The 21,411-nt window shown below is 43.7% G+C and overlaps 1 protein-coding gene across 5 annotated transcripts; it reads left to right on the top strand.

Moving 5' to 3' along the window:
- The first annotated feature begins 6,479 nt into the window (after positions 1–6,479).
- Positions 6,480–19,894, top strand: LOC123428500 (serine/threonine-protein kinase STY8-like). 5 transcript variants are annotated; one of them, XM_045112721.1, is made up of 20 exons: positions 6,480–7,059; positions 7,162–7,276; positions 7,362–7,447; positions 7,614–7,709; positions 8,203–8,275; positions 8,360–8,470; positions 9,060–9,107; positions 14,516–14,649; positions 14,897–15,004; positions 15,091–15,164; positions 16,318–16,493; positions 16,583–16,678; positions 16,976–17,056; positions 17,154–17,204; positions 17,322–17,462; positions 17,590–18,177; positions 18,985–19,058; positions 19,146–19,196; positions 19,303–19,431; positions 19,565–19,894. In XM_045112721.1, exons 1-16 carry the CDS (start codon positions 6,860–6,862, stop codon positions 17,656–17,658), a joined length of 1,659 nt encoding a protein of 552 aa, XP_044968656.1. In that variant the 5' UTR covers positions 6,480–6,859; the 3' UTR covers positions 17,659–18,177; positions 18,985–19,058; positions 19,146–19,196; positions 19,303–19,431; positions 19,565–19,894. The 5 variants fall into 5 exon arrangements, with proteins under 5 accessions (XP_044968656.1, XP_044968655.1, XP_044968653.1 ...); XM_045112720.1 differs by having other exon boundaries at positions 19,271–19,431; XM_045112718.1 differs by having other exon boundaries at positions 17,577–18,177.
- Positions 19,895–21,411: the final 1,517 nt, after the last annotated feature.

Genomic DNA, 21,411 nt, shown 5'->3' with positions numbered 1-21,411 from the left:
TTCAGTTTATTGTTAATTTCCCAATTTAACTAATGCTTTGGTGGTGGATGGTTACTAACAAATTAAAAGTAGTTGCGGCATCGATCGAGTTATCAGAGACCATTGTTCGTGTGCGCTTGCGTCACTGTGGGTGGGTTGATGTTCAAGGGAACGAGTTTTCTCTAGTTGCAACGTGCTGAGCTATATATATATGTTTTGCTTGTTTCTGGCCCGCCCTCCCATGGTTGCATCCTGAACCCATCTACCAAAATGTCTTATATTTTGAGACGGATGGAGTACAATACTACAATGTTTTAACTGGTACAGATATCCTTTTTCTACAGTGTTTTAACTGGTCCATGTTAGGTGTATGGAACTGATGGAGTGGTACTCTTCTCTTAAACTACTGATTTTAGTGCTTATTAATTCCCTACTCATCAACCAACCGAGCAGCTACCGGTTAACGATTTTCTCAACAATGCTTAATATGTTGTTGCCAATTCATTGCCATTTGTGCTGGGCCCGTTTGTCAATTCGTACTGGATAGGTGCGTCCAGAGTGAATGAATACTTTGAGCTTGCATTGTGGCGCACATGTATATACTAATCCGAAATGACTGGGCAGCGGATCCTTTCCGATCAGCATGTCCCGTCCGATCCGGCTCCACTTGACCCCCCCTACCCTGCATACACCTAATCCCGGATTAATTGGTCGTTTGCCTCTACCTTTTCATGCTCAAGAGTGCTCCACATCGCCGTCATGGCCGGTTTATTAACGCCTGCCTGCGTTGCGTACATGGGGCGGCACGCACATTAGTTAGTGTATGTACAAGTCAGAAAGGCTAATTGAGACTGTTAATTCGCATTGTTAATCGGGCTTTCTCTTTCGTCGCGTCACTTGCACTTGTAGAAAAAGGGATTATAACCCCGGTTGTTCATCCCTGAACCGGGCTAATAGTCCTTCATGTAACGGGGTTGGGGGCGAGGGAAGAGGGGTATTAGTCCCGGTTCTTATTACGAATCGGGTCTATTGCTTCATTGCTTTTTTTTTTCATTCATCTCATCCCGCATTTTCCATTCATCTCATCCCGCATCACAAGATCTCTTTCACTTTCTCGGTGGTGGTAATTACAAAGCAATTAAAGCTGCCCCGGCCATAGCTAGGTGTGGTGAAAATGAAAGGTAAACACCATAGCTAGGTAGATCGGTACAATGCGCTCACTCGGATTATCTATCTCAACGAGGTAGTTTCATTGGAATTACCTAGGCATCATGTATCGTGCATGTGCGCCAGCTTAGTGTGCTCTATCCACATAGTGTGATATCTATCTGCATATGCCAACTCCGCGAGTTTGATTTCACCGGAATTACCTATGTACATACGCCAACTCGACGTAACATACAAGTTTTATTTTATTTATTATTTTAGTTTGAACTACTCCCTCCGTCTTAGGTTACAAATCCGGCACATGTATCTAGGTCGTCAATTTGACCAACTTCATGAGAGGCATATATAACAAAAAATATATCATTAGAAACTTTAGATGTTATATTTTCTAATGATATAATTTTTATGTTAAATAATATATTTTATATAAATCAAATTTACGATCTAGGTATACGTGCATGCCTTCTAAATTGTGACGAAGGGAGTAGATAATTGTCCCTAAGTTGCAATGGGGGCATAAATACTATGGTAAGTTTTTCTTTGACAATCAACTCCTCCTTTATTCACTCATGACAATCGTGGCCTGGGTTACAATAAAAGAAATTACCACCTCAGATGCAGATTCTAACTAGAAGTTCGGATTAAAAACCTAACAATCCTAGCTAGTTCATGAGCGACATTACTTCTCTCTCTATTGCAATGTTCATAGACCACATGGATAAAATCAAGAGACATGAAATAACAATCCTCGAAGACGACAGAAGCGAATGAAGAAGAAAGTCCAACAAGTAATGTTGTGACCACCTCCACACTATCTGAATTAATTTTAATCTTGCTACACCCAACAGTACTTGCAAGATTCATCCCAAATCTCACTGCTATGACTTCCGATGTAAATGAGTCAAAACATGAAGTCAATTGAGGTCTACTAATACACTATGCTTCCTGATTTTTAAGGCCATGAAGTCAATTGAGGTCTCCAATTTAAAATTAGGTCATCCAACTTTAACTGGTCGACAATATATTATTTTATCAAAGAGTTCTCTCATTCAATTATTTTAATTCACTATGCTCCCTAATTTTCAAGCTCTCCTATTCGATTGAGGTATTCAATTTGATTTGGTTCACGATTTTGAACGAGTCAACGAGTTTTCAAATTAATCAGCAACAATCAGCCTATAATAACAAATCTATCTCGTGCACTCTCACCAACTAAAAAAAGAAACGGTAATATGTGATATTGTAACATCAATATAGTACATGCAACCACCGGTGCAAAAAAAGGGCCCTGACAAGTGCCACACGTGTGGCATATGACAACTCCGAACATTTTTAGACAAGTTTAGTGACACGGATGAAGACTTTCTTTTTGGATGGCAATCTCTAGTTTTTTTTGGCTTTATTTTGCTTTTCGGATGGCAACTTTAATTGTAAAAAATGTCAAGACCGGAGTGCTTCGTGCCACACATATGGCATTTCTTATTTAGGAGAAAATAACTCATATAAATATTGGTTGATTAGCAGATAAGACTGAATCACACTACGAAAGTACCACCAAAACACTACATTATAAACAAAAATAAAATACACTCCATCTTCTCCCCCACTCACAAACTAAATACTCCCTCGGTTTCAAAGTATAAGGTGGATTAGTTTTTTGAGAAGTCAAATTTCTTTAACTTTGACCAAGTTCAGAGCCAACTAAAATCATCGATACCCACAAATACTAAATAGATAAAACATGGAAATTCATTTCATGATGAATCTAAAGATATCGATTTGATATTATGGGTATTTTTATATTTTTTGATTTTTTTATCAAACTTAAAGAGGTTTGACTTTTCAAAAAATAATACACATTATATTTTAAAACAGAGAGAGTAGAAATTTTTTACGAAAACCATTATTGAGGAAATCGCTAACTGATAACTGATTGATCGGCTCGCAAGGGGTGGATTAATGGGGTAATTGGCAAGTTAATCGGTCATTTATTCAATTAATCGGCTAATTTATGAGTTATCGACTACTCGGCCACCCTATGAATAGAGTTTAACCGGCAAGTTAACTGATTAATTGAATGAATTGTTGAACATGGATGAAAACCTAGCAACATCAAGAAAGCGCGTCTAACCCTTCTAATAAGGATGAACTAAGAATATTCCTCAACAAGATAACCTTTGGTTGGATGGTTAGGAGGACGATGGTATTCTCAGTCCAACAGGTTCGAAGTTCTGGTGCTTGCAACATCCTGATGTTATTTCAAAATGTTCAACGATACAGGTTCAGTGGGAAGAGAGTTTTCGTCAACTACGAGACGACCGTGGTAACCCCATCTATCTCAAGATGATACGCCAACTCAGTGTGTTGAAGGTACTACTTATAAAGATAAGGTGTGTATGTATTTATAGGGATGAATGTACTAATTCGTGTTCTAAAAAGAAGAACCTTACACCTTTTTAAGTAGGAAGATTAGATAAATCCTCATGGTGGGTGACATGACCTTTCACTTCGTCCCATGGGTTGAAGACCAATGCATCAAGTCGTGGTTTCCTACTTTAAAGAAATATAGATAGAGCCTGTCCAAATCAACCATCAATTCATGTTTACTGTCCTGAGCGAGTACATTGTAAATGCAAGTAAGACCCATTTAGCAAATTCTCTTAAAAAATATAATATTTGTCGTTCAACATTGTAAATTCAGTGTCCTCAACTTTTTTTTGACGGGTAGCGGTAGTCTCCAACTTTTCTCTAGAATTGCCCTCTTTTGACTATAATATTTGTCGTTCTTTTCCATTACTCTTCTCCTCATATATATGAACTACATTTTTTTACATTTTTGAGTCATAATGATTAAATCTTGTATGTTTCTATCACATAACTCAACAAACATTGAAATCCATAATTCTGAAAAAAACTATTTTTTGAAATATCAGATCTACTGTAAAAGTTCACCGAAATTGTATAAAGGATTTCAACATAATTAAAAATACATCGAGACCCCGAGACCACAAAATACTGCCGTCAAAACGAGCCGCTAAAGTGCCGCTGTCGCCGTTCCCATGCCGGAGCCGGCTTAACCTTGGCAAGGACAGTCCGGAAGTCTTCATGCACGTGCCCCTAATGGCCAGCGTCCGGGAGCCATAGTCGTCGCCTTGAACCATTGCATAGACCTGAAGCGCCTGACACCAAAGCTCGTGAGATGACGAGAAAACGTAACCTCGCTGCTCCGAGGAGACAACATGAATCTAAGACGAAGCTCCGTCGACTACGCCCAGAAGGATGAACTCGAGGAGGATTGGAGCCCAGAAAACAAACTCGAAGAAGCGCCACCATCCACCCGAGCGCCGCACCTGCAAGAATTAAAAATTAATAACCTAAACTACTAACAAGAGGGGAGGCACCGGGATTCCCCTCCCCACCACCGGCGGTCGAAGCTTTGAGTAGATGGGAGGCGAAACGACATGCTCACTGGTGAAGTCTGGAGGGGGTACTTTACCCTAGTTGTCTAGGGTTAGGGGAGGAAATCACACTCATGGATCTCTTGCCAGACAATGATACACATACTGAGAAAATAATCTAAATTAAATTCAAATACAACATATATCCATCCATAATTTTGAAAAATTCCAAATTCAGTTTCAAATACGACATATAGCCTCTAAATGCTCTAAATAATCTAGAAAGTATGAATAAAATGATGAAATGTCACTAAAATATTTCTCATGTACCTGCCACTGAACATCATCAATATCTTAAAAAGAGGGAAACAAAAAAGAATGTCATATAACAACTTGAAGGCATCAATGTCGGTGGCCGCCCATTGTCAAGCCTCACAGGCAGAAGTTAGTGCTTGTCAGTGGGCAACCATGGCGATCGGAGGAGGGAGACGTGTAGACGATGTGGAAGAGCGACGGGGAAGTAATGCGGTCATGCGAGGCTCGTCGGAGGTGGCAGGCAGTTGTTCGTGGATTGGGCGTAGAACTTCTTGCACACCAAGGGAGAACATTTTTAAAGGTCAGGGCTAGTAGATCTCGACTATCATGGCAGGTAGGGGTGTCTCGAGGGTTGACCATCATTATTTTTACTATGTTAGAGGGGTGTTTTCTTTATATTATCAGTCTATATGGCGTGGAACGATCTCCTGGAATGTGGCTACTGCCTCCACACCGATGCGTTAGGCACCTACAAAAAATCAGATGATCCTAGTAGAAGTCGTGGACTCGTGGTAGCAGTTAAGCGAGGGCTTCGTTCTCCCACCATGTCTCATTCTCCCACCACACCCTACCTAAGAGGGCACTTGTCCAGATGAATCTCGTCGGCGGCGACGTCGCGGCCTCCTCTCTTCGCTCCTCAATCTGTAGCTATTTCTGAAATAATTTGACAAGATACCAATGATGTATGTCTATAACTTGAAAAAAACAATCAACTCAAAGCTCATTCTACAACTAGAGATACAAAAATGACAAATTGTTTTTTTACAGAAAGACTGTAAGCTAGGGGCGTATAGATTGACCTAAATTATAAGTATCATGCCATGAACCTGAACGTGTGGAAATGCTTCCGACCAGTATGCCATGCCTTAGTCCGCTACAAGTTCACCTGTGATAATGCCAGCTTTGGGTGAATAGTATCTCACATTATTCAGATCCTACTTTGTCATCTTTGTTTTTTCTACTTGCTTTGTTTTAAAATATAAGTCTTTTTCAAAATATTCTACATACGGAGCATTCTAAAGTATGTCTATATATATATATATTTCTATATACATTCTTATATAGTTTTCTAGTTAAATTTTTTGTAAAATAACTTATATATCTAAAAAAGGAGGGAGTATAAGTGTAGGTCGAATTAGTAGCAGGAACTTTTTGAAGTTGCAACTGACGTGTGTCTGCAAGGTTTTCTGGATTTTTTAAAAAGATTGATCTCAGCTAAAGCGGGATGGTATGCTAAGCTAGGTGCCCTATGTGTGCATCAGTTGGTTTCATGCTTTGGGTTAAGACGTACGCACTGCTTGGTCCCGGCGAGAGCGACGTGGTTGGTTGGCACTTGGCACGTCGGATCGGATGGGATCGGAGCAGCGTGCACGGAATCTCGGGCGGAATCTCCATCACCGGTAGTACACCAAACGGGGAGCTTCAGGCCGACGCGGACCAGCGGATGAGGTCAAAGGGGTTGGAATCTGAATCTCCAACGGAATCTCGACGACCAGCATCTCTCTCTCACTGCCGGCTGGGGCCCAGTCTCCTCCGCCCTCCTCTACTCCAGGAACAGCGGGTGGGTCCAGCCTTCCCAACCGGATAAGGACCCCGCGGGCCCCGGCGCGGGCGCAGAGGATCCCTCCGGCCGGGTCGGAGCCTCCTTTTCCGCCGTTCCTGGGCTCGCCTCCTCGTCGCCGGCCAGCCGGTGGGCGTGCGTGGGTGGTCGCGGAGGAGAGACCAGGGAAAAAAAGCACGGGACCGTCTCATTCTCTATAAATACGCCGGCCGGCGCCGCCCTCTAGAAGATTCTGGCCGGCCGCAACCGCCAACGCCAAGGCACCCGCCCTCGGATTCCCCCCGCCCGCCACCCCCACCCCACCCCATCCCAAACCCACTGCCGTACGTCGCCGTCGTCACCATCCACCTCGACTCCCCTCACTCCCTCCCCCTCTAACTCGAGACCATAAAGGGCGCCGGGATGGCCGCCGCGTAGGCCCCCGCGCGCGGGCAGGCGGATGGCCGACGGCAGCGACGGGGAGGGCGCGGGCGAGAGCTGCTGGCCGGCCCCCGCCTCCGGCCACGGCGGCGGGGTGCAGCTGTCCGACGTCAGGAGGGAGATCTACGACCGCCTGCGGGCCGTCGGCAACCAGGAGGCCCTCGCCGACCCCTTCTTCGACCGCGTGCTCGAGGACCACTACGACCGCCTCCCGCCAAGGTCCGTCCTTTCATCCCCCACCCGCCGTCCACGCCCGCGTTTTCACCTCACCAACACCTCTCTCTCTCTCTCTCTCTCTGTCCGCGCGCGCCGGGGATGCAGCTACTACATCGACCTCGACGTGAACAAGGCGGAGGACGTGCTGCTCCACCGTCGGATCCTCGCCGAGTGCGCCGACCCAGACAACCGCCCCGTCTTCCACGCGCGCTTCCTACGGGTAAATCCATCCATCCATTTAACTGAATCTTCCCTGCACACTGTCGCTTACTTGTATTATCATGCTCCTCTGTCTCCATGGGCAGTACCTTCAGGAGGACAAACCGCCAGAGGGCTCTCTGGCTCCAAATCAAAACGGTAATTGTGGGGGCTCCCTGGCTTCCAATCGGAGGTATAGGTTAACCTGCCTTGATCATCTTTTCAAGTTACAGGGGAAAATACCGGATCATCACTTGTCAATTTTGTCTTCATTCCGGCACAAGACAACTATGCTTCTTTCTTTCTTTCAAGTATAGTCTTTACTTGCTCACACAAGGTTTGTACACGTTGATGAACAGCAACGGCGAATTCAAAGGATTGGATGAGCGGCTGATGGAAGACCTCAGCTTGGGGCGAAGAAAAGGCATCGACGACTTTGAGGCCATTTCTGTCAGGTCTTCCTCGAACCCCATGTTCTGAAATTCAGTTGAAAATCTTGTTTGCCCACTGTCTCCCTGTCTGAAATATATAATCATGCTTTCATTCTGATTTGTACTAATTCCTGTATGATGTGCCCAAAAGATGCAGTGGTAACTTTTCTGGTAGGTCGTGGTGTCGCTGAATTTTTTTAATTCCAAGAGCAACCATGTGGCCCAATGGTTCTCATAACTTGACAGAAAGGTTGTAGCATGTTTTCATTTTCCACCCGGAATGATATATTGAACCATAAGACTATCTAGGAGAGTGGTGGTGGGCTATCTTCGTGTAGTTTTGCATAATTCTTCCAACCCATTTGGCATGCCTTTTCTCCATGCTTTTGTGCGTACTACTTATCTATGATATCTCATAGTATAGTAGTTTGGCAAGTGGCGTATTTTGTGCTTCCTTTTCATAAACCTGCATGAGCAATGAACTTTGATCCTCAGTTACCAATGAAATTTTTCACAGGAGGGATACAGAAATTCCCCTTCTTCATGAAATTATTTTTTCTTCCAATGACAAGCCAAAGCTCCTTAGTCAGGTAAAGACTTAGGAACATAAGTCCATATCTGCCATCTCATACTGCTTATATCAACTTAAAAAAAATGAATTGTTGTTTTTATAGCTATCTACGTTGCTTTCCGATCTTGGATTGAACATCCGTGAAGCTCATGTGTTCTCAACAACAGATGGACTGTGTTTGGATGTCTTTGTTGTTGATGGCTGGGAAACAGAGGTAAACTTAGAGCATGGTTATACTGGAGCACATCTATAAGTGTGACCGATTAATTATGATAGTATTACAATTATTTACATCAGCTTTACATCATTCCGTTTGTGTGGGTCAGAGCCAAGGAGATCTCGATGATCTACAGAGTTCCTCGCAAATTCTTGGTGATAACAGTCATACGTGCAGTCATTCTGTTTATATTGCTAGTCTGTTTGTCAACACATCTCTGGAACTGCATAACTTGCCCTTGGAAACTTCCAATTATTGCAGGAGAAGATCCTGAAAGACACATAATAATTGTTTTCATAACAGTGCCAGTTGGCAAAAAAGAAAACCAGTTTCTGTGTTTCCCCTAGTTACTGTCAAGGAAATTTAAAAAATACCATGGCTCCATCTTAGTTGATACAAGTATGCAGTAGGCATTTAGCTTATGATGAAGTTATAAAACCTAGGGCTGTATTCGACATTTACTCATGAATTTGGAGCGCATGCTTCGTAAGATGAAGTAACCGAAGTCATTTTGACTTTACACAGTTGACGACAGATACCTTAATAATATTTCCTTGAGTAAAATATTGCCCGACAATATATGCAGGAGACAGATGGTTTGCTGCAGCAGCTCAAGGAGACAGCGAAACGTAATGTATGCTTTCTCTTCCTTTTTTTGTTTACATTACTTGCATGAATACTTCAAATTCTTAGGTATCTGCCTCGTCACTTATACATAGGTGCTGGTAGTTCAACTTCTCTAAGTATGCATGTTGGTTTTGAACCCTCAAAAACCCTTCCACGTACGCAACTAGCTAGCTAGCAAGCTAGCTAGCAGGTGGATGGATATTCTTGGGACGTGCCTAGCCTTGCTGGCTCGGCTTGCACTAGCCAACAGGATCGATACGGCGGAACTCAGGTAAAGCGATCGAACGTTGACGGGATAAACTGATCGGGAGACTTTGCTTTGATCTTTCTTGATCTGATACAAAAACTACACAGGGGTATACGTATATATATTGCTAAACTAGGCCTACTGCAAACCGACTCCGTTTGCAATACTACTACTAATCCTACTCGGTTTGCAATACTAACCAAATTAGGACACACGTGTACGTTTAGACTACAACTAGGTTAATTACTACATTCACCTCCTTAACCTTGTTGATGTGTCTTCATTGCTTGCACTCCGACTTTCTTCCTCATCTCGATGAACTTCTGTCCGCCGAGGGACTTGGTGAAAATATCGGCAAGCTGGTCCTTCATATTCACGTGCAGAACTTCGATCATCCCTTTCTCAATGCACTCCCGGATGTGTTGGAACCGGGTATCTATGTGCTTGCTCCTTTCGTGATGAACCGGATTTTTGCACAATGAGATTGCAGCTTGGTTGGCAATCTTCAATGACACCTTCTGCACCTCCCGCTTTGCAAGAATAGCTAGGAGTCTTCTCAGCCACACTGCTTGACAAGCCGCCGTACTTGCCGCTATGTATTCTGCCTCGCATGAAGACAGTGCCACCACCTTTTGCTTCTGAGAATTCCAGCTAATCGGATTCGGGCCAAGGTAGGAAACCATGCCCGTTGTGCTCTTTCGGTCATCAACATCACCTGCCATGTCGCTATCTGAATATCCACGAAGGATCAATCCTTCCTTTCCCTTTCTGTACGTGCAGCCAAGATTAATTGTGCCTTTCACATAGCGTAGAATTTGATTGACCGCGCTCATGTGTTCGGTTGTCGGATTCTCCATGAAACGACTCACGATCCCGACTGAATACGCCAAGTCAGGTCGGGTATGCACCAAATATCTCAGGCTGCCCACAACGCTTCGATACATTGTGGTGTCCACCGGCGGATTTGAGCTACGCTTGCTCAACTTGTGACGTTGGTCCATTGGAACTTGTGTCGCGTAGCAATCTGACATGCCACACTTGTCCAATAACTTGACCGCGTAAGCCGATTGATATAGGGAAATCTCTCCGGAGCTTTGCTTCACTTCAATGCCCAAGTAATAGCTGAGTAATCCCAGATCACTCATGCTAAACTTGTTCTTCATTTGCGCCTTGAAACGTTCAATTTCTTGTACGCTATCTCCGGTGATAATCAGATCGTCGACATAAACTCCAACTAGCAGGTTTGAGACTTTGGAGTTCTTTGTATAGACTGCGTGCTCGAGGGGACATCTCTTGAACCCGAGCGAGGCCAGACTTCGGTCTAACTTTGAGTTCCAAGCTCTTGGCGCTTGCTTCAACCCGTAAAGTGCCTTCTTGAGCTTGTAAACTTTCCCTTCTTCGCCTTTCTTCTCGTAGCCGAGGGGTTGTTCCACGTACACTTCTTCTGTGAGATCGCCGTTGAGGAAAGCGGATTTAACATCCATATGATGAACCTTCCAATCCTCTTGTGCTGCCAAAGCTAGGAGCACTCTCACCGTCTCGATTCGAGCAACCGGTGCAAACACCTCATCATAGTCAACTCCTTGACGTTGTACGTAGTCCTTTGCAACGAGTCTTGCCTTGTACTTCACAATGGCACCCTCTGTGTCCTTCTTTAACTTGTAAACCCACTTCAAACCTATCGTCTTTTGGTTTGGAGGTCGGGTTACCAAAGTCCACGTGCCATTGCTCTCAATCGCCTTCATCTCCTCATCCATGGCGTGCGTCCAGCTAGGACTTTTGCTCGCGTCTACGAAGTTCGCCGGCTCCTCAACTCCGAAAAGACATAGTTCGGAGTATTCGAGCGTAACTGGCTTTGTGTACTTGTAGACTTTCTTGAGGGTCTTGTAGCGACGAGGCCCTGAGGAGTCCGTTGTGGCTTGCGAAGGAGGCGACACAAATTGTGTCGGTGTTGATGCACTTGAGGAAGACGGCTGAGACCCTGGTGTGTCATCAACATCCGTGTCGTCGGCGTAGTCGTCGTGACCGTGACCATCATCTTGATTGTCGTCGTCACTATGCGCCTCGTTGTCGATGTTGTCGTCGAGATCTCCGCCTGTGCCGTGTGCGGCGTTGTCGCTATCTCCTTGCGACCTATGCGCGTCGTCGTCGGTGCCGGCACCATGATGATCACTACCATTGTGGTCACCTTGGTTGGGCGTCTTGCCAACCACCTGGACATCCTCCCCTGCATCATCATCAGTTGGAAATTCAACTGCAAATATGTTACTGTTTGGAGCATCGTCGGCTGCGGCGCTCCAATTCCACGCTTGGTTTTCTTCAAACACGACGTCGCGTGAAATCCATAGACGCTTGGTTTGTGGATCGTAGAAACGGTATGCCTTGGTGCCAGAACTGCTCTCGTATCCGATGAACACCATCTTGGTGCTACGATCGGCAAGCTTTGAGAGGTGCGGCTCCGCCGTCTTCACATGTGCCACGCACCCGAATATCCGTAGATGAGACACATTCGGCTTACGTCCGTAAATTGCTTCATACGGAGTCTTGCCGATCACCGCCTTCGTTGGAGCCCGGTTGAGAAGATAGACCGCCGTCGAGACAGCTTCTCCCCAAAAAGTCCCCGGCAGGTTCTTGCTCTTGAGTAAACTCCTTGCCATGTTAACGACGGTTCGATTGCGCCTTTCAACGACCCCATTCTGCTGTGGCGTGTAAGGTGCCGTGAGGAACCTCTTTATGCCAATCTTCTCGCAGTAGTCGTTGAACTCATTCGACGTAAACTCTCCGCCGCGATCTGTCCGTAGAGCGCGAACCTTCAGCTTGCGTTCCATCTCTGTTGCAGCCTTCAGCTTCTTGAATGCTTCAAACGCCTCATCTTTAGACCGTAGGAGAACGACCCACATATATCTCGAGTAGTCGTCTACCACAAGGAAGAAATACTTCTTTCCAGCGTGAGTTGCCGGGGTGATAGGGCCACATAGATCACCATGGAGCAGCTCGAGTGCATCACTTGCACGATAGGTAGACTGAGCAGGGAATGGCCTGCGGTGCTGTTTTCCAACCAAGCACCCGTCGCATACTCGATCAACATGGTCGATAACTGGCATCCCGGATACCATCTCCATCTTTGACATCTTCTTCAAGGCGTAGAAGTTAACGTGTCCAAATCTAGCATGCCATAACCACGAATCATCATCAGTCTTGGCGAGCCAACACTCCGGTTGAGATTGATCAAGGTTGAGGATATATAGCCTATTCCGTGTGCGATTAACATGAGCTAGCACGTTTCGGAGGTTGTCGAAGATCGTCATCACTCCGCTCTCGATATTCACCTTGCATCCATTCTCGTCAAGCTTCCCAATAAAGATGATGTTGTTGCGCAACCGTGGGATGTAGTACACTCCGGTGAGTATGCGATGTTCGCCTGTGAGACCCTCAAAGAGGACAGATCCTTGCCCGCAAATCTCCACAGCTGAACCATCACCGAACTTGACCGAGCCTTCAACATCGTATTCCAGCTCGAGGAATTTCTCCTTGCACCCCGTCATGTGGTTACTGGCACCTGTGTCGAGATACCACGACACGTTCTGATCACCGGATAACTTTGGTGTCACTTTTTCCTCATGAAGTAGCACCTTCCGGCTTGGTTTCACAACCATCGTTTCAGCGAGATCACAAACTTCGGCCATCAGAAGACCTGGACCTTCGTCTTCCTGCTTTGCCAAATTTGCCTTGATCTCCCGCTTGTTAGGCTTTGGACAATCCTTCGCAAAGTGACCCATCTTATTGCAGTTATAGCACTTGACCTCGGACAAGTCCAAGTTCCGTGGTTTCTGCTCTTTAGATTGGCCCGCCTTACCACGACCTTGTGGTTTGCCTTTTCCGGTTTGTCCATCGCCCTTCGTGTTGCTTGAGCCTTCGCCACTGTCACGCCTTCCTTTGCTACTTGGGGCCTCCCAATCTGCGCGCGAGTACATGAGTTGGTCACTACCTCCTCCTTTGCCTTTCCGACAGCCACGAGCATTCTCTTCCCATGTCCGCAATCGTCCGATCGCCTCCGTTATGGTCATGTCGTCGATGTCGTAAAGCTGCTCGAGTGTGCCGATGATGTACGTGAATTTATCAGTGACTGAACTGAAAAACTTCTCCATGATCTCGGTCTCATCGAGCTTTGCACCAAGCGCGCGGATCTCTCCCACCAAAGTAGTAAGACGCATGGCGTAGTCATTCACCGATTCAGTTTCCTCCATCTGCAACTTGTGAAATTGGCGCTTCAGCACTTGTGCCCTTGCCTTGGTGACGCGATCTTCTCCGATCCTCATCTCCTTGAGTGCGTTCCACGCCTCTCTTGCCGTCTCGAACTCCGCCAATGTCATCAGCACGGAATCCGGCACAGACTGGGCTATGGCGGCCATGGCACCTTCGTCACGCTCCTCGTCGACGTCGTCGTCCGTGATGGCCTCCCACACTCGAAGGGATCGAAGAATAATCTTCATCTTCACCGCCCACACGCCGTAGTTGGCGTCGCTGAGCATCGAGTACTGGATGGGGATGTTGCGATGCGCCTGGACGTTGGCGCCGCTCGTTCCTCCACCACTGGTTGCTGACTTGACGCCCTTCTTCACCGCCGCTGCCGGACTCGACCGACTCAGCGTCGCTGTCCGTCATCGTAGATTGTAGATCGTCGAGGCTCTAGATACCAATTGTTGGTTTTGAACCCTCAAAAACCCTTCCACGTACGCAACTAGCTAGCTAGCAAGCTAGCTAGCAGGTGGATGGATATTCTTGGGACATGCCTGGCCTTGCTGGCTCGGCTTGCACTAGCCAACAGGATCGATACGGCGGAACTCAGGTAAAGCGATCGAACATTGACGGGATAAACTGATCGGGAGACTTTGCTTTGATCTTTCTTGATCTGATACAAAAACTACACAGGGGTATACGTATATATATTGCTAAACTAGGCCTACTGCAAACCGACTTGGTTTGCAATACTACTACTAATCCTACTCGGTTTGCAATACTAACCAAATTAGGACACACGTGTACGTTTAGACTACAACTAGGTTAATTACTACAATGCAGACTCAGTTCTGTAAAACAGTTAGCATTGCAAGAATTAAGAAGTTGTCTCTAACCTTTTTCTAATAACGTTAACTTGTGGTATGCAGCCCTCATTATCTAATCTAACAAGTTCAGCCTCGGAGAGAATAATAGAGCTGCAAGAAAAGATTGGAGATTCTGAATTCGACAGGGATCTGTTGCAGACTAAAGAAAAGATTGCTTCTGGATCTTCTGGAGACTTGTAAGAACTACATAACACTTGCTTAGAAAATAGAGGAAAGAGTAACCCGAAGTTAATTATTTAGTTTGACAGCCACTACTTAACTGCTACTCTGCTAGTGTGGGCAGCATGCCTTTTTCTCACATATTTACACAATGAAATAGGTTCACAAGGGACACTGCCAACAAACATAGTGAAATCAGATGTATTATGATTTGTGGAAACTTCAGGACAGTTCAGTAACCAGTGTTCCTTTTTTATTTTGCAGATATCGAGGAACTTACCTTGATGTGGATGTTGCAATAAAGTTCCTTAGAACTGAACATGTTAACGATAATTCAAAAGTGGAATTTTTGCAAGAAATAATGATTTTAAGGTATGCTTCTTATTTCTGTGACACACAATTGACTTCACTGAATCATTTAATTCCAGGAGATGTTAACACATTATAATCATGTACAGGAGCGTTAACCATGAAAATGTCGTTCGCTTTTACGGGGCATGCACGAAGCAGCGAAAGTATCTCATTGTAACAGGTAAAACACTAATATTGCTTGTTGTAGTATGAATAGCAATCAATATCCTTGTTGTTGCAGATTCACATGAAAGTTCTGTTATCCATGAGCACATTTACACTATGAAGAACATTGGTGATTAAAAATTGGAGGTCATGCTGAAATAGCTATTGATAACACATTTGATAAGCTTGATTTGGAAAAAAATCGAAAGAAAGAAAAGCTGAGCTCGAAAGACAGGGGATAACTCCTGTCTTCTATGCATTTTGGTAGAGACTTCAAGAGCATATAAGTCTAGAGGGAAGTTGTGATATTTTGCTTATTACACCCATACGTAAAGAGTATCTGCATCATGCTACAACTTAGTACAAGTCGGCTGAATACAAGAGATGTCTGATTGGTGGAATCTTGTTGCTCTGTTTCTATCAGATCGACAACTCTCTGCCCATCCTTCAGTCAGCCTATCATGCCTATCATTTGGTAGCTACTATTTCATGTATGAGATATTAATATTTGTTTCCATAATTCAATAAAGTTGCCTTTTGAAATTTAATAGGAAATGCTACACCATTTACATATGGACCTAAATACATTTTGCCGAACCGAGTATAATTCATTATTATAGTCACAATGTCATTTCTGTGCTAGTATGGGCCAAATGCCAATGTTCAAGTGCTTCTGGTACTGTGGTGCTCTTGTTTCAATCCCAAAAGCACCCTGACATGCATTGGTCGCCTGTGTGTTTTAATGTTTTTTCGTTTTTTTGACAGTTCAAAGTAGTTTAGTCTGTAAATTTTGGTATGTCAAGTGAAGTGTTTAGGGCATCGAAATGCATCCAGTAGTTTGATACTATGAAGATGTGCTGCTGGACATACTCATTACCTGAAGCTTGCTTACAGTTTGTTCACTTTCATCTCTGCATTCTTCTACGTCTTCGTCTTGTGAGTGCATGTAGATCGCTGTTGGGGCGGATTACTGCACTGATCAGCTGCTTACCTTTTTTTATCTGTTTGTTTATACAAACTTCTACTTCTCAGGTTTCTCATAGTGGAAATCGGAGGCCTCTGTCTCCCACTTAAAAAGAAGTCTGTGTAGAGTTTATTTATTTATCATGAAGCAGTTTGTAATTTCCTGTTAACTGATATGTTGCTCTTGTATTGTGTGTTTGTTTCAGAGTACATGGCTGGAGGTAATCTGTATGACTTCCTTCACAAGCATGACAATACCTTGGAGCTTTCCTTGATTCTTAGAATTGCTATTGGTATCTCGAAAGGAATGGATTATTTGCACCAGAATAACATCATCCATAGAGACTTGAAGTCTGCCAATTTATTAATTGGTGATGGTCAAGTATGCATATTGTTTTTTTGGGGTCAAGTATGCACCATGTACTTGTCAATTCAATATTAGTAAAACGACAATTTGTTCTGTTGAAACAGGTTGTAAAGATTGCAGATTTTGGTGTCTCTCGTCAACGATCGCAAGAGGGAGATATGACTGCTGAAACTGGCACCTACAGATGGATGGCACCTGAGGTTTGTTGTCGGTTTGTTCATTTGTTCTTTAGCATCCTTTCACCTTTCTAGAAAATATACCAAGACTAAATCCCTGAACCTCGTCAAGAAACTATGTGCTATAACTTGGTAACAAATATCCTTGTTTTTTCTTCGTCATTTATTACTCATCCAACCTTCCCAGCAAGTTCATGAGGAAATGCATATTTCTGTGTACTATCTCTGCTTGAACTTCTGTCGGAGCTCAAAAGACAGGTTCTGTGTAACTGAGGTATTGTGCCTACGCGATGTGCTTATTAAAAGTTGTTGTCCTGCCAGGTGATAAACCATAAGCCTTATGATCACAAGGCAGATGTCTTCAGCTTTGCTATTGTTCTATGGGAGTTGGTCACTTCAAAGGTAACTTTGTGTTCTCTCCAGCTTTTAGTCTTATTGAGTTCATCGAACATCAGTACTTTGGTTAAAGGTAATAACCTTGCTGGGTTCTGCTATACAGGTCCCATATGAAAACCTGACACCATTGCAAGCGGCACTGTCAGTAAGGCAGGTACGACATTTGATGCCAACGAAGTTAAATTACAGTTTTGATATTGTGCATCAGCTGTCAATAGTGGACGACTAGACGTGCAAGTATGAGAAGTGAGCATTGCTCCTTGTTTGTCAGGGACTTCGCTTGGTGATTCCCTCGGACGTGCATCCGAGAATATCTAAATTGATTCAACGGTGCTGGGGCGAAAACCCCCATACACGACCTGTTTTCTCTGAGATCACCGCGGAACTTGAAGATATCTTGCAGCCTATTCAGGTTAGGTTGCTGCTGGATATGTAGGCCTTAAGGCTCCTGAGAAGATTGAATACTAAATGAAGTGAAGTTATTCTGGTTAATACTTGACGAGTTCCTCCGGCTGATGAAAAGCAGCATGTTTCTGCAGGCTGCCTCCAGCTCCAAAGGAGGCCATCGACATACCAAACAGAAGATACAGATGAAATCACAGCGATAGAAAGAAGGCGCCTGCTCAAGAAGCTGGGACCTCTTTTCAAATGGTCGCCCACTAAAAAGCGCGACATACGGAGACCGTCTCCTGTATATATGTCATGTACATAAATTTTGTGATCGGTTGTTTTGATTCCCCCTAAAATTCTCACAGGACGAACTGGGTTAAGTTAGCACACCCGTTCTACATAACCTGAGTGATATAGTTTTATGTTTTATGTGGTTATTTGTTTCGCGAGTGGGTTATAGTTCGGTGTGTTTGAATTTTGGTTCATGTACGATTATGAGTTGGTCTTGTAAGGAACATGAGATGAAAATGCCATCATCACATGTTCCATTTTGGTTATTATTTAATATATTTTTCTTGTCTGGAACACGATAATTTAACAACCTTTTGCAGCTTTGTTTGCCAACATATTTTTGCAGGAAACAATAACAATTCGGTGGCCGCAGGAATCGAGGGAAGAAAAAGTCTTGTATGTGGTTGGGCTTGGCCCAGTAATTACCACCACATATACAATCTCAGGTAATGGATCTCTTGGCCCATTTGACATATTTACTAATTTCATTCCAAGAGAAAATAAAAGGTACTCCCCCCGTTCCTAAATACTCCCTCCGTTCCTAAATATAAGACCTTTTAGAAATTTCACTATGGACTACATACAAAGCAAAATGAATGAATTTATACTTTAAAATATGTCTATGTACATCCGTATGTAGTTTATAGTGCAATATCTAAAAGGTCTTATATTTAGGAACGGAGGGAGTATAAGTCTTTTTAGAGATTTCAGTAGGAGACTATATACGGAGCAAAATGAGCTATATTATGTCTATATACATCTGTATGTAGTTTCCTAGTGGAATCTCTTAAAAGACTTATATTTAGGAACGGAGGGAGTAGATCTCAAGAAAGAAAAGACAAGAAAAAAGATCTTGCTGGTATGCACCTATTCCAGTGCTTTCTAGATGGCAGGGAGGAACACAGAGGAGCACGGTGTGTTGCGTCCTTTCCCCTTTCTAGACTAAATCGCTGAACACTGATCCAATGTCCTATGTTTCCTCAACCACTATTTTATTGTTGCAACACACATATACCAAGATTAAATCGCTGAACATCGCGCAGAAACTGTGCTATAACTTCGTAACCGATAGCTTGTCCTGTTTTCCTTCATGTTTTATTACTCATCGACATCTTCACAGCAAGTTCATGAAGAAATGCATATTTCTGTGTACTATATCTGCTTGAACCTCCGTCAGAGCTGAGAAGACAGGTTCTATGCAACTGAGGTATTGTTCCTCACAATCTGCTTATTAGAATTTATTGTCCTGCCAGGTGATAAACCATAACCCTTATGATCACAAGGCTTCAGCTTTGCTATTGTTCTGTGGGAGTTGGTCACTTCAAAGGTAAAATGCTGGTGTTCGGTGTTCTCTTCATGGAACATCAGTACTTTGGTTAAAGGTAGGATAACCCTGCTTGGTCCTGCTATACAGGTCCATTATGAAAATCTGACACCGTTCCAAGCTGCACTGTCAGTAAGGAAGGTATGACATTCCTTGCAACAAAGTTAAGTTACAGGTTCGGTATTGTGCATCAGCTGTTGACAGTGGACGTGCAGGTATGGAAAATGAGCATTGCTCCTTGTGTCAGGGACTTCGCTTGGTGATCCCCTCGAACGTGCATCTGAGACTGTCTAATTCGATGATGTCGGGGTGAAAACCCCATCACGTGACCCATTAGATCACCTCAGAACTGGAAGATATCTTACAGCATGTTCAGGTAAGTTTTGATGGAATTTGTAGGCCACAAGGCTCATGAGAAGATGGAATCTGACAAATAAAGCCAAGTATTCTGGCTTCTGATTTTTCTGCACGTTGCTGTGGCTGATGAAAAGCCGCAATTTTTCCTGCAGGCTCCGAAGGAGTCCACCAACATTCCAAACCAAAGATAATCAAATCACATTGATAGAACACCAAGGGCCTGGCCCCTTTTCACATTGTCGCGCTGAATGCGCTTGATTGCGTCGACCGTCTCCTGTATCTATGTCATGTATATTGAATTTTGTGCTCGGTCTCCTAAAATAGACGCCGGCAGAACTGGGTTATGTTGTCGCATGCTTGTGCAACATAACCTTGGTGATGTAGTCTTATGTGTTGCATGGTTTTTCGTTTTTCAACTGGCTAATAGTGATGTACCCTTTGCATTCTGGTTCATGCAATTTGATGAGTTGGTCTTGTAAGAAAGAACAGATGAAAATGCCATCAGATATTCCGTTTCGGTATCATTCAATATATTTTCCTTATCTGGAGTCCGATAATTTGACTTTTTTTTTTTAGTTTCTTTGGCATCAGATTTTTTGTTGGAAATGATAACAATTCGATGGCAGCAGGAATCGAGTAAAAGAATCCTCTGCAGGGTCTAGACTGAGCCCAGTTGGCATTGCTAATTGCTAGCCATTGGCTAATCTCTGATATTGGATCTGTTTGCCCCGTTGGCATATTTGGTTACTGTACTTTTTTTTTTATAGAGAACAGTTTTTTTTTTTAGTAGCACCTCTCGCCTAAAACAACTGCCACAATGGGCCGGCCCAGCATGGACCACAGGCCTAATGCGCTCCTTTTTTCACCATTTTTTCCTTCACATTTTTGCTTTTTATTTTTTATTATATGTCAAAATATTCTAAATATATCTTCTTAAAAAGAATCACTTGGCATAAAATAAAAATAAAAATGATAAACATGTTTATAAAAATGTTAAACATGTATATAAAAATTATTTCTGTTATATGCAGAAAAGTACCGTGTATACAGAAAAAAGGTGGGCCTGGTTTTTGAAATGGACAAGGATGTGCCCTGTGTCGGCATATCACCGGCTATGTGATTTTTTAGGGGAAAGATCACTGGCTATGGTTTTTTGTTTTCTTTAGAATAGGATCACTGTTTTTGTTTGGGTAAAGCTAAATTTTATTGATCAAAAACCACATGAAGTGGAATGCAAAGTGGATCGTGGGGTTGGAACCACACATGGCACCCCTCATCCATAGAATTCGATAATTTGGCTAGACTATCTGCATCTTTATTCTTTGCTTGGCCTTCAAACAAGAAAAATGCAATTAAAATTTACCGATCATGTCCTTATCTATATCACTGATCACCTGCTTCGAGTTGGAGACAACCACAAAATTCTGGAGCAGCAGATCCTCAGCGAGTGATAAGGCCTCACGACGACATGCAATCTCCTCCAAAGTGGCAACGTTTGTGACTCCATAGATGACCATAGCCGAGATGCGCAAAACATACCATTAGCGGCATATTGCCGCGGCCGAGCCCCTCGTACGTGACAGCTCTAGGCACACTAGCATCAACATGGATCTTCGCAAATCCCGGTGGTGGTGCTTTTGACCTTTGAGCAGTGTTCTTAATTTGCTGCAACCTGGTTCGATGCTTCTCTCATTGGAACTAGTTCTAGCTCAGCTATGAATCTGTTAATAAACTGATGAGTCACGAAAGTTGTCCCGTATATTTCCTCATGGATCACATGTCTCCTTGCCCATCAAATTGCCCGGAACGTCACCGCCAGCTTCACAAATGAGTCGCGTGACCATTGCTTTGCACTAGGCTCCGTTGTTTCACACAAATACTCCACTAGATCACCATAACAAAAAAAAAAAAACCTTGCCATAGTACATTCAAGGAGAGAATGCCTCCAACAAGAATCCGTAGCTCCACATAAAGCACAAGTGCATGTAGTGGATATGTT

The sequence above is a fragment of the Hordeum vulgare genome, chromosome 2H (genome assembly GCF_904849725.1).
Source record: "Hordeum vulgare subsp. vulgare chromosome 2H, MorexV3_pseudomolecules_assembly, whole genome shotgun sequence".
Classification (NCBI taxonomy): Eukaryota; Viridiplantae; Streptophyta; class Magnoliopsida; order Poales; family Poaceae; genus Hordeum; species Hordeum vulgare.
Note: the sequence above shows the minus strand (reverse complement) of the source record. Positions and strands in the feature narration are given on the sequence as shown.

Bases quoted from the DNA above. Each gene is read 5' to 3' on its own strand.
- LOC123428500 (XM_045112718.1), top strand. From the start codon at position 6,860: ATGGCCGACGGCAGCGACGGGGAGGGCGCGGGCGAGAGCTGCTGGCCG. The intron at 15,005-15,090 runs GTATGCTTCTTA...AATCATGTACAG, and splicing joins CAAGAAATAATGATTTTAAG to GAGCGTTAACCATGAAAATG. The intron at 16,679-16,975 runs GTTTGTTGTCGG...TTGTCCTGCCAG, and splicing joins ACAGATGGATGGCACCTGAG to GTGATAAACCATAAGCCTTA.